Source organism: Scatophagus argus, chromosome 22 (assembly GCF_020382885.2).
Source record: "Scatophagus argus isolate fScaArg1 chromosome 22, fScaArg1.pri, whole genome shotgun sequence".
Classification (NCBI taxonomy): Eukaryota; Metazoa; Chordata; class Actinopteri; family Scatophagidae; genus Scatophagus; species Scatophagus argus.
Genome location: NC_058514.1, coordinates 4458148 through 4470515, shown reverse-complemented (window position 1 = coordinate 4470515; position 12368 = coordinate 4458148). Strand labels below are relative to the sequence as shown.

The 12368-nt window shown below is 41.6% G+C and overlaps 1 protein-coding gene across 2 annotated transcripts in view; it reads right to left on the bottom strand.

The window, feature by feature from the left end:
* The window catches only part of LOC124054084 (ankyrin repeat and BTB/POZ domain-containing protein BTBD11-A), a 134953-nt gene that overhangs the window by 3752 nt on the left and 118833 nt on the right, over positions 1-12368 (bottom strand). Inside the window, exons 6-13 of one of the 2 annotated variants that reach the window (XM_046379757.1) lie at positions 11002-11091; positions 8880-8981; positions 7934-8027; positions 6263-6398; positions 3971-4203; positions 1986-2164; positions 1586-1691; positions 24-126 (exon numbers count right to left, since the gene is read on the bottom strand). In XM_046379757.1, the coding sequence (XP_046235713.1) occupies positions 24-126; positions 1586-1691; positions 1986-2164; positions 3971-4203; positions 6263-6398; positions 7934-8027; positions 8880-8981; positions 11002-11091 (1043 nt within the window). The remainder of the gene's footprint in view (positions 1-23; positions 127-1585; positions 1692-1985; positions 2165-3970; positions 4204-6262; positions 6399-7933; positions 8028-8879; positions 8982-11001; positions 11092-12368) is intronic. The other variant, XM_046379758.1, reaches the window with a different exon arrangement.

The window sequence follows — 12368 nt, the reverse complement described above, 5'->3', positions numbered from 1 at the left end:
ATAAATAGAGAAATTCTTCTCACCTGGGTGAAGCTGTAAACAGCAAAACTTTATGTGCATAAAATGGTTTCCCCTCCACCAGGAAAGTAACATCAGACATGTCCTTGTTGTTAAGGAAGTGTGGATCTGAAAAAAAAGGAGAAGATGACAATAAGAGCTAATAAAAACACCCAATGCCTCATTACTCAGGTCTCCTAAGCTACGGAGGCAGAACAGCAAACAGCAAAAGATTAAGCTAATGTGGTCATTCATCACTCAGCTATCGGTTATCAAAACACAACAATTCCTCTTTCATTAGTATTCTAAAAGGCAGACAGTTTGATATCTGAGTCCCTGACTTGAACATCCTGATAAATGAATGAGTTGATTTGAAAGCATTCACTCTCCTCACACACTAAAATAACACACCACTGAAAACAGTCCCTTTATTCTCATTAACCACTAGGTGGCGCTGCAGCACCTGCTCCAGCTCTGATTATAAGAAACATACGAAAATGAAAATGTGGAAATCTGTGACTTTGGCGGCTTCAAAGGGGAACTTGATATCAGATCAGACTGGTGATAAATCACATCATTACAGACGTGTGAATACAAATATCTGCTTGCAAAACACATCAAGACGAATGTTCAAAGTCGAATTTGTGCATCAAAGATGATTATTACAAACCCCACCCTACGCTTTATGTGTAAAAAAAAGATAAGAGTAAGTCTTGACTACATTAACAACTGCAATATCTAAAAAAATATATTTGCAGGCTACGACTCAGTTCCCAACTTATAACTAAAACAAGTAAAACATAAAGACTTTAATGTGGTGCTGCATCCTCATAAAAAATCATTACTTTTGTATCTGATCTTCATTAATCTGCAAAGGAGAGCCAACATATAAAGATTTTACTTACAAAAACAAATTAAAACCTTTCCTTTCCTTTCCTTCTTGTGCACAATAAAAAAAACAATCATAAAACACAAACTGGACCCACATAAGATAAAACCCAAATACGATTTTGCTGAAAATTGCCCATAATGAGATGACGAACTTCTGAGCTGCCGTAGCTGCAGCCGGGACAGTGCTTGATGCAGGATCTTAAACGGCTTCCAGCAGCATGAACAGCAGCTCGATTTGATGATCCTCTGCAAAGCTTATCATTAAAATGTACTTTGTAGTATTTATGAAATGTCAGAAAGAAATGGTTGTATTAGATGTTGCAGAGTTTGAAGCAATAATCTGAGACATTTTGATCAGGGCACATTTGCCTTTTTACAATTCTGAGACACCAAGTGATGTATTACAAAAGTAATTCAGACTCATATCAGCTCATAAAGACTTTAATATTTGCTGGAAAACAAAGTCTGAAAAACATAAAAAGGAACAGAAGAATTTTTTCACCTATAAAAGCTTCAGGAACTGAAAATGTGAGGGGAAATGGTCTCATTTCTGAGTATTAAGCACAAAACAAAAATAAACAAACAAACAAAACAAGAATCTCTCTACTTTAACCGTCACTCCCGTGTCACTTCATTTAATGCTGAGAGGGGGAGAAAACACTGAGAAACGCTGACTATTTTTAACTCGCTGTCTTACCTAAGCGTGAGGTCTGTTTCTTCTTGATCTCTGTCAGCTTAGGGATGGGGAAGGGCCCGTAGCAGTGGGTGAAAATGACTGACAGCTGCTGGCTTATCACCTCATTCTGCAAACACACACCAACACAGGACACAAGACACAGGACTGTGAGGACACGAACTTTACTCAGATTACAACTTTCTGGCCTCTGTTTTCCACTAACTATCTGGGACAAAATTATATGCAAATGTATGGTAATGTGGTTTGGAGTGCAACTAAATATATGCAAATGAGAGTGTTAATGTCATGCTAGCACACGAGCACAGGACAGTCTGTATTTCCGGAAAAGCAGCCTTACTTTGTCTGGTGTTTCTCTAACAAGCATTTTGTTTACATGCACATGAAAGAAAGCTCCGGTGACCTTGCTGGCTCGGAGGATCTGGAACATGAGCGGCAGGCCGTGCGTGATGAGCTCCTCTGTGTACTCGTCCTCCTGGATGCAGCTGAAGTCTTTAAGCAGGCCTTGGATCAGCGGCCGGCGGTGCTGGATGAAGCAGGTACGCAGGGACTCGAGCCAGGTGTGCAGCGTCCAGGGAACGCCTGGGAGTGACACCACACCGACAGTGAATACACGCAGCAAAGCCAGTCCGACACAGAGCAGCTTCAAGGGCGACAGAACCGACCATGTTTCCATCACTTTATGGTGTTAGCGTGAGTTGAAGGGTGATTGCATGGTGAGAAGAGGATTAGAGGGAAGTCGGACGCTCCGGGAAGAGTTTAAAGGCAGCACTTGAATATGATTAAAGAAGGATGAGACAGTGTTCTGCCAATAAGATGAGCGCTGAATGACGTCTACGGGAAATGACAGCGGAGACTTTTTTTGGTCAACAGCTCTTCTGAAACGATTGGATGAATGGAAAGTTAGCTGATTCCAACTTCCTGGTATTTCTGTGACAAAACAAGCAATTCAAAGAAGTCACCTTGAGCTCAAGCAACTTGACATTTTTCACTATTGTCTGACATCCTGTAGCCTAATCTAATAATTCAAGTTCATTCTTGACCATCAAGCACAAGGTCTGCACGGTCGCTGTTTCGGAGCTTTTGACAGTTTTACAGAATCTCCCTTTCAGTGAGCTTAGGTGTGAACTTCTACTCCCAAGGTCTAAAATTTACTGTCAGCCTGAGCTTTTAAGCTATCATGGGCACAAAGTTCCACAGCTGTGGACTTTCACAGCAGATGCCCTCATGTGTCCTGTACGATGCAAAGCCTTTCCACAAACGTACACTAGAAAATATGATGCCGAAGAAGAAGAAGAAGAAGCAGTAATTTGGCCTAATTACATGAAATTGTCACAAGGAGAAAATACTGCATGACCACTTAATAAGAACAGGACCAATGATGGGGAGGACATTATGTACACACAAAGCTCAAAACAAGCATCCACACTTTTGACTCATTAATTTCACATTCAGATTTTTTGATGCTCTTCCTAAAAACCGGAACAAAACAGGAGTGGATCGTGTCTAATGGATCGCCAGGCATTTCAGTAATCAACACCACACCTGGCCGTTTGCGTTTGGAGTGCAGGGTTTTAAGGGAAAGCTCTACAAAATCTGAAAGGTGAAATCAATAAGCCATACTCACAAACAGAAAGACCACGTTCTTGGAGAAAGGTAGGAATGACGCCTTGTGGCCACACGGACGCGGATGAATTGGCTTACAGCTGTTCTTTGTCCAGAGGTAACAAAATCTAGCTTGCCATTTAACTTGTCATAGCATCTGTAAAACCAAAACTTGTTGCTTTTACACTTTTGTTTTTTCTAAGGATGAAATAAATGAAATATAACATATTAATACTACATTTCATCAGATCCTGGCTAGTCATTATGCTATGCTGTAGCTTCATATGAAAGTGGTATTGATCTTTTCATGTAACTCAGGAAAGTAAATAAGTGTATTTCTCAGAACTCTCAAACTAAAATCGAACATCTGCATTTCCAAGAATTGGTGAGGATTGTGTGATAGGACCTAAAGATTCAGAATCAGCTACCACATGACACTTGTGGTGACATTTTTTTTGTCAACAAAAATAAATTAGTCAGTTAATCCTAATCAGCAGCCACGTTAGGTCAACAGGACGTTGGTGTGAAAGTACCAAAGGAGCTCTGTTTGGGGACGCTTTTCCATCATCTTCACACCTTTGACCCAAGCTATTATCGCCTCACATAAGTAAAGTCCTACTTGTGCGACTGTTTCATGGTTGGATGAGTAGCCGTGATTGCTGAGTGTACTGGACAGGACAGGACAGGACAGGACAGGCGCAGCATGAGCACATCTCCAGGACAGCTGGAGGCACCAGAGAGCGGGGCATGCGTGCCAGTGAAGCATGTATTAGTAAATCTGACCTAAGCTGCGGATGTCTATGGTGATGTCCACATGGCCGTGCTCTGCACTATGGTACATGGCCTCTCTCAGGGCCCTCAGTTTGGTCTTTCCTGTTCGCAGGGTCCCTCCACCATTGGCCTGCGGCACCAGCCTCTTGTCCCCGTGATCCGAACCCTCGGCCAGGATCTCCTCCAGCGACAGCACATCTCCCTTTTCCTTCTCCGACTGGGCCAGAAGCTTCCGAAATACGTTTCTAGAGGCAAGGCGATAAAGACCAGACAGAGATTAAAAGAGAGCAGGGTCATAAGACACTGTGACAGATTGTTTTAAGGTCGAGACAACAGAGAGAACAAAGAGAATCAGGCTGTGGGGAGGTGGTGAGAAAACTACAAAGCACCTACAGCATGGCCAAGACTTATAGCTAGCACAAAACCAGAATTATTAAGACAGCAAAAGATGTTGCCAAATAACACGTGTTTTAGGCTACAGATTCATAATGTGTGCAACATGGCACTGTTTCTCCAACCAAATGATGCAGCACTAACAGATGCCCTCTTTTAAGAAGAATGGACTTCGACACCTAACATATACAGCGTGATCGCAGCCCGAGGATGCATCGCTGCACCATCTGCTTTAGTGAGGAGGGGTTCGATTAGACCGACATTACATCATATCCTGTTTCTCAGACTGCTTGATCAGTGAAGTCAGTGGGAAGCTCATTCTGAAGCCATTTATAAAATGTTTTTTGATTGTCACTAACTGTCCCTTGGGATTGAGTATACATCAGCGGATGAGCAGATCACTGCAGCATTTTCTCTGGTTGTGTCCATGGATTTATACTACATAGACAAAAGTATGCAGGCACCCAAACGTTACACCTTCATGTTCATAACTGAACATCCCATTCTGTAACCATGGGCATTAATTTGATGCTATAACAGCCTCTACTCTTCTTGGAAGGCTTTTAATCAATTCTGGAGTCCCGCTGCAGGTATTTTCAGCCAAATGAGTATTGGTGGGGTCCAACAATGATGTTGGGTGTAAGGCCTGGGCCTCCATCCAAACCCATCCAAAGCTGTTGGATGGAGTTAGATGGGATTGAGTCAAGTTACACCAAATTCTGAAAACCATTCTTCATAGACCAGGCTTTGTGCACGTTGTCATGTTGAAACAGGAAAGGCTGCAAAGATGCAAACACATGATTGTCTAAAATACCAAACCATGAAAAAGCGCCAGACCAAAAGTACACAATCAAAAATGGTGTCCACATACTGGACTATATAGTGCTATGAGGGTTAGCTGAGAAGATTGATATCAGAAATAGTAATAGAAATATTTTATGCATTTAACACGCAGAAATAGAAAAGGGAAAGTTAGATTCTCAACTTAGCGACCACACAGAAGCTCGGTCCTCACCATATAGTTACTGGTTTTATACACTTCCATAACTCTAAACAGAAACCAGGTTGTTTTGGGATATACTGTTGGCTAGCTTAAAACTAACAAGATATAAAAAAAAACAAGCCTGGAGCCAGTTTTTGTTGACAATAGGCTAAAGCTGTCTTGGGCCAATCTCCCTACTGACAGCACAGATTAAAATAGTTAGTATAGTGGTAGTCAGCTATTTGTTGTGGTTATTAGTAGTTTGTTATTAATAGTTTAAAAAAGCGTAAGCTAAAAGTGTAATGATATTTGTATAATGCTTCCTCTTTTATTCATGAGAATGAATAAGTAAGTCTTTCACGCGAAGGCAACACTTTTTGGTTGAAATTCTGTCATGTCTGTGCGTAATAAAAGGAAATTTAAATGACAAAGTAATATTGGGGAAGTGTTTGTTTTCAGCCCTGCAGATAATTGTTATTCAGCACCTGCAAGTAAAAGAGAACTTTTACACCCCACCATCTCACAACCAATCTTAAGGCTTTTTGTGTCTGTTCACAACATGCAGCAGCCTGATCGTCATACCATAACTGATTGTCTTAATAACGCTGCATTGTGTTGTTGGCTTGCCACTCCACTTCCTGACAGTTTTCTCACTGCCCTGAATGTTAATGGGCTTTATCTTAACTCGGCTGCAGGGATACGATGTCAAGACTGAAGGCGTAAGTGCTGCTGAATAGACTGCAGTGCTTATCGTCGCAGGCTGTCTGACAGCGAAACCAAGATATCTGCCTCTCATATACTGCAGGATTTTGTGAGATGGACCAGGGCAGAGTGTGTAAATGGATCAATACTGTGGTAATGGATACATCTCTAGCTGGCTGGTACTTGTGTATTGCTCGCTGTGTGTGTGTGAGATTGCCCTGTATTACCTGTGGCCATGTGCTGCTGCCAGGCTGAATGAGTTCATGTCTCCCAGCGGTGCAGACGAGATGCCATTTCGACACATGGTTCCGATCATGGGGTCGGCCCCTCTCTCCAAAAGCAAACTCACCAACTCAAAGTTACCTGATCAGGACGACAAATCGAACGTAAGTGTAAACACATGAATCAATACCCTAAATGTGTTTACTCTACTGCACCTTTTGATGCTTACAGTTTTTAGATACTTGTTGCATGAAAACCAATGAAAAACCTGTGCTGATAATATTAATATACCCAGCAGTATACAGTGTTTTTAAAAGTTGTCCTCACTCTTAAATAAGACAATTGTAAGGAGCTTTTGAATGCAACAGACATTCTATAGGTTTCTGTTGAAGTGTACAACAAGCAAAGCATAAATCACCAAGATACCTCTTCAAATCCACTGAAATCCACATGGCCGCTTTGAATTAAATGACAGCAACAGTGAGATCTGCTCTGCCGAACACAAAACGAATCATAACTAATCCCTGATGCACTCTGCCAAGAAGAACTGAAGCTACTGAAGGTAACAATTTAAACTTAAACACTTCGGTACTGATCTTATCCGACACAGCCGAGACACATCTCATTTGAAAATCAGTCGGAATGTAACTCGAATTTCTGGATACTCGCTTTGCATATTTCAGCTTTTATACTCTTGTAAAGTTAATATGGCAGTACAGTAAAACAGGCAAGAGTATCAGCGTATCCGCATAAAACTATTTGTGCTGGAAAGTCTCTCGCTCTGTGTTGTTTGTGAACAAAATTAGCTCTGGGATTGTGGTCTTTATTTCATCTACATTATTCATTATTTAATGCGTGGGATGTTAATAATGTTCATTATCCGCGGCTGTGGGTTTTAATCACTTGTTACCATTGCAGCACGACTGCCTACGTCTTCCCGAGGTCCCTCACTGTAACGTAGAGGTTCACTACTGTATGTGATTTTGTTATCTCTGAATTAACTTTGTTTACGTGTGTCCAAAAACTTTCATTAGACTTAATTAAAAAGTACCAGCATAGAGATCAATCAGTAGGCAAATATGAGACGCACGAACATTATAAGAAATATGTGTATTTGTTTTCTTGCCAAGAGTTGACTTGAAAACACACCTTGCAGCCAGTTAGCGTAGCTTAGCATAAGGAGCAGACATAGGTGAAAACAGCTGGCTACGCTCACTAACAGATTATACCCTATTTGTTAAAAAAATCTAAGTGTAAAAACAACAATTTGTGGTTTTACAAATGTTCATGTGAAGGACTATAAAATATGTTTCACAAAATGTCGGACTATTCCTTTACATGCACATTACTTTCAGAAATAATCCTCATTTTGACGGAACATAATGTTCTGCTGCAGGTTCTTTTCATACATGGCTGCACAACCGCACAGAAATAAAATCACGAGGAGCCGTTTTTAAAATTCGCTGCATCCTTGACTTTCAGATAGTAATTGAAAGTGATAAATTAATTAGAAGATGCTTTGCAGAGTGAAAATGCCTTCTGGTGAGCTCTGAATCAAGCATGTCATGACTAATACTTTACAAGCTGCATCGGAAGAATGAGAGTACTTTGGTCAGAAATGGACGTCTGGAATCTGAAAGTCAAGAATCCACGTCTCTGCTGCTCCATGCAATTACCTGCAGCAGCGGCCAGCTGAAGCGGGGTCTCTGTGTAGTTCTCCGCCCCATCCTGCAGGGCGCCCTCCACATTCGCTCTATTATCCAGCAACAACTGCGGAAGGGAGGGAGGGAGGGAGAAAGGTGGAGAGGGGAGGAAAGGGGAAACAAACCAGCAGGGAGGGTGAGGAGAAAGAAAACAGGCGAGGGAGGAGAGATGGTGGGTTACAGTCAGGCATGGAAAGAGGAGAAGCCTCATATGTTGGTCTGAGCTCTGGACACTGAATCCAGTCCTAGCTGATCTCCCTCATTAGCTCCTGTCTGCTCTGCTGGGCTTTTTGTTGTTGTTGTTGACCTGCCTGAGCTGAGAAAGAAGGAATCAAAATAGTTTCTTCCTTTTTTCACCCCCCTCCAAAAAAAAAACAAAAAACTCATCTGATTGTGGTAGTGCAGATTAATAATTGAATAAGTCCTGAGGGCGACGCTGTTCATCAGCTTTCAGCCAGCTCGTACAATAACTGCTGCAATAGAATGCATTATATATTAAAAATGAACAGAACTGAGCAAAACACTGAAATTTGGCATCCTTGAGGCTTCGCATCAGGCTGGCTGAGCTCTGCTCTGTTCAGTTTGCCTCCGGAAGTTTCTCCCTACCGCTGTGGGATCCTTAGGATTCAGTTATGGTGAAAATCAGGGGGCTGTGAGACTCATCTACACATTGTAAGAGTATACATTATTAAAAACAAACTTCATCTGGAGAGTTTGTGTCGACCAAGTCCTCCCTGCATAACTGAGATATTAATTACTGCACAGATAGGATAAAGAAGGAGAAAAAAAAAATCATATGGAATTATTATCATTATGACGCACCATAATAATAATCATCATCATCATTGTGTCCTCATTTTGGTGCAAAGGTCAGGGCAAGGGCCACAGGTTAATGGTTACAGGTTATAAACGTCACTACCTGCACGACAGGGACGTGTCCGTGTAACACGGCGAAAGTGAGTGGCGTCCCCTGGCGCGTTTCAGGATAAACTGAGGGGTGCTTGTTTACTGTGCTTGGCACCTGGGAAGTCATAGGTGAAGTTCAGGGAGAGAGATATACAGCCATTAACATTCACAGCTCAAGGCGGGGGAGATGGGAGGTGGGGGAGGGGGGCGAGAAGCAGTATGCAAGGAGGAGAAGAAGTGTAAGCAAAGGAGGCAAAGGATGGCAGAGGGAGGTCGTCCTCTGAAAGTCTTGAGCAGTTTGACTCCTACTTCTCATCTCAGCTCTTCACTCTGAGTGCTATAGAGCACATCTGCCTCGGCGTGGCTCTCTGGCCACACTTTGTGCTATCTGCCTCGTTCCGTCGTTTAAATAGTGTTTCATTTCAAAGGGGAATGAAACCAGAGAGAAAATACAACATTGGCAAAGACTACAAACGGCATCCAGACGGACGGTGCTGACTCATGAACAAAGCAGCGCTAGTGAAATTAAACGTCCATACAGCCCGGCGTTGTTCTGTGATTCCTAAAGTTGCTTTATCACAGAGATCATTTGGAGACGTTGCCAGGAGGAAGCCTCCCTCCAACAAACGTTTAATGCAATGTCACATTTCATTTGAGCCCCGATGCTAAACAACAGAGGGACTGTTAGTGTCTCTGAGTTCACACAGTGATGAATTATTAATGACTTTGAAATGTAAAGCAGTTTCACTGGAAACTCTAGAGTTGTATGTTAACTAAACATTTTAAATTGTGCCGAGTTCAATCAGCGATGCGAAGATCATCTGCTTTTACTTTTAAAGGTTCAGTTCACCCAACTTACAGTTGAAAACACATATTTCTTCACTCGCCCTGCAGTGATTTTAGCCGTGCAGTTTTGGTTTTATATGCTGAGGTTTTGAGATTTCTGTCACCACATCAATACAGTGAATGGAAGTGTGTGTCGTAACGCACAGACCTTGCTCTGGACTGGTTTTACCACAATTGTGAAGTGTAAAGCAAAATGTTCCGTCCTGGTAAGTCCTTACTTTAAGTAAAAATCCAATAGACATGAGTTTTGAGGAGTTCAACCAAAGAGAGATTTCTGCTCCTCAAGGTATTTATTTTGAATGATTTCTTAGAGCTAAAACCAACCTGATGTCACGCGTGAAAAGCCAAAACAACATGAAACCCTGATTGAGATTGAGGAGAACAAAATATCGAGAGAAAAAAATTCTCTCTATTGTATTGGTGTTGTAGCAGGCAGATAGAGAAGATAACATAGCAGCACAACATATCAGATCCTCCAAAAATATGTTTCTTGTAATTTGGGTGAAATAATCCTTTAAATATTTGTCACATTGAACTGCCTGATGATTTCCACAGGTGTCGCTTTGCTTTAGAGTCAACACACCTGCACTAAACCACCAATGGAGCAAACACAACAGTCAACAATGAGGTCACTGTGGTGGACGAGAGGCCATGAGACGTTTTCCTATCCTGAATATTCGTGTTGTCAACTAAACTCGAAGCAGTTGCACGCACACACACACACACACACACACACACAAAACAACACACTGCAGAGACAATAAAACAATTTAAAACGACACAGCCTCACCGTTAATTCTAATGCTCTTTAAACGAGTGCAACAGAATTCATGCTTAATGTACAGTCTGCAGCAAGTTCCACTAAGTGCACACACTTGTACAGCAGCAATGCATTATTGATGTGGTGTAAAGCAAACTGCCGCTGAATGTCTACAGTGTAAAACGTGATGAAGTAACTGCCTGCTCTGAGGGCATATCAGTCGATTATTATTCCGTATCACAGAAGAGACAAAGTGTAGTCTCGCTATGCAAATGGTCCTCGCTTATTGCTTATCAGTGCACTTCATGTAACAAGCTGCCTGGAGAGCGGAGAGCATGCCGACAGCAGGTGGGACAGTGAAGACAGAGGAGGGAGGGGGACAAAGAGCAACACAAAGAGGAAGGGAGGGGTCATCGTTTTCACTGATACACACAACACATGAATGTGAACAAAAAACAACAACAAAAACAAACAAACATGGAATCAGTGTGACTTTGCGCCAGGCTGACGGTGTCTCGTGAACACTGACCTCACTGTTGATGTCGGCTCCGGCGTCGAGCAGCATCTGGACCATGGCCTCGTCGCCGCGCACGCAGGCGTACATGAGAGGGGTCATTCCCTGTTGGAGGGATGGAGGGTTATTCATTTCTACATCGCATTTTTGTAGAGAGGAAAGGTGATAAACTGCCAGGATCTTTGTTTTTAGTCGTTCACAAACTTCATTTGCTTCTTATTTGAAAACAAAGACCAATTTAATTATGGAAGAGATGAGGGACAAAACAAAGTACTTAAATTTACCTGAAGGTGAGTGCTTTTCAAAGTTACCATCCTTTTTATTTAACTTTAACTTACGTTCTTTTTGCACAAAAAGATCAAAAAGACATTAGGAAATAATCTCTTCGTGGCCAGCATGAACATGATGAATGATTATGTCAAGCAAAATCTGTTTCAGTGTTCACACGGGGCACCTGACTAATGTTTTAAGAACCCACCGTTTAAACCTGTGAGACCTGAAACTTTATTTATTAGGTTATGAGTAACAACACTGCAAATTAGGTCCAGGGTCAGCTTGCCATAATATACTTCTGTCATGGTTATTAGAAGATGATTAATCAGGCTGGACCCCAATCAGCTCCATTTAATTTTACTGTTAGAGGGGAAAAAAAAATCTAAAGCTATGACATGTTGAAATCATCGTACATTCAGAGTTCTTTAAAAATATTGATTATGCATCCTGTTTGAAAGGGCTAAATATCTTAGACCTGGTTACACTGGCAGCCATAGAAAACAGATGGTTTTACAAATCACTGTCCAAATTAAAGCATACAAAATCTTCTAATATTTTCTCGCATCTTTAGACTTCAAAACCCATTCTGATGTGATGATTTCTCATTGAGCTTGCTGCATGCTCATTAACAAATTGCTTAACTGCAGTGTAGTTAAGTTTTTGACACTCAAACATCTTAATAAGTGTATTTGAGTATGACTGAGCATGTTGATTTGTCATCATGATTAACATATCTGATGAAATTGTATGTGAAGGCAGATTCTTTGGCCATTTCCTCTCACTACGCCAAGATAAATGTGGATTTCAGTGCTACCAGCAAAGCCCTTAAGAGACTATTAGCATATCTATATGAGCTCACCAACAGCTGGGCTCGTTAGCACTATGAGAAACCTAAACAAAGTCTTTCTTTACGTAATGCTGTTTAAATCACCATTTTGTCATAAGGAACCTCTGAAGTGCCATATGTGCTATTCAGTCCCATGAAAATAAAAAAATAATCTAAAGAGTATTTATGCATGACATGCGACTCAGGGCCCGCTTCTTCCTCATCAGTCGGAGACATTTCCAGCAGTTGCTTGCGGGCTCTAATTTTCCAGACACGATCGTAA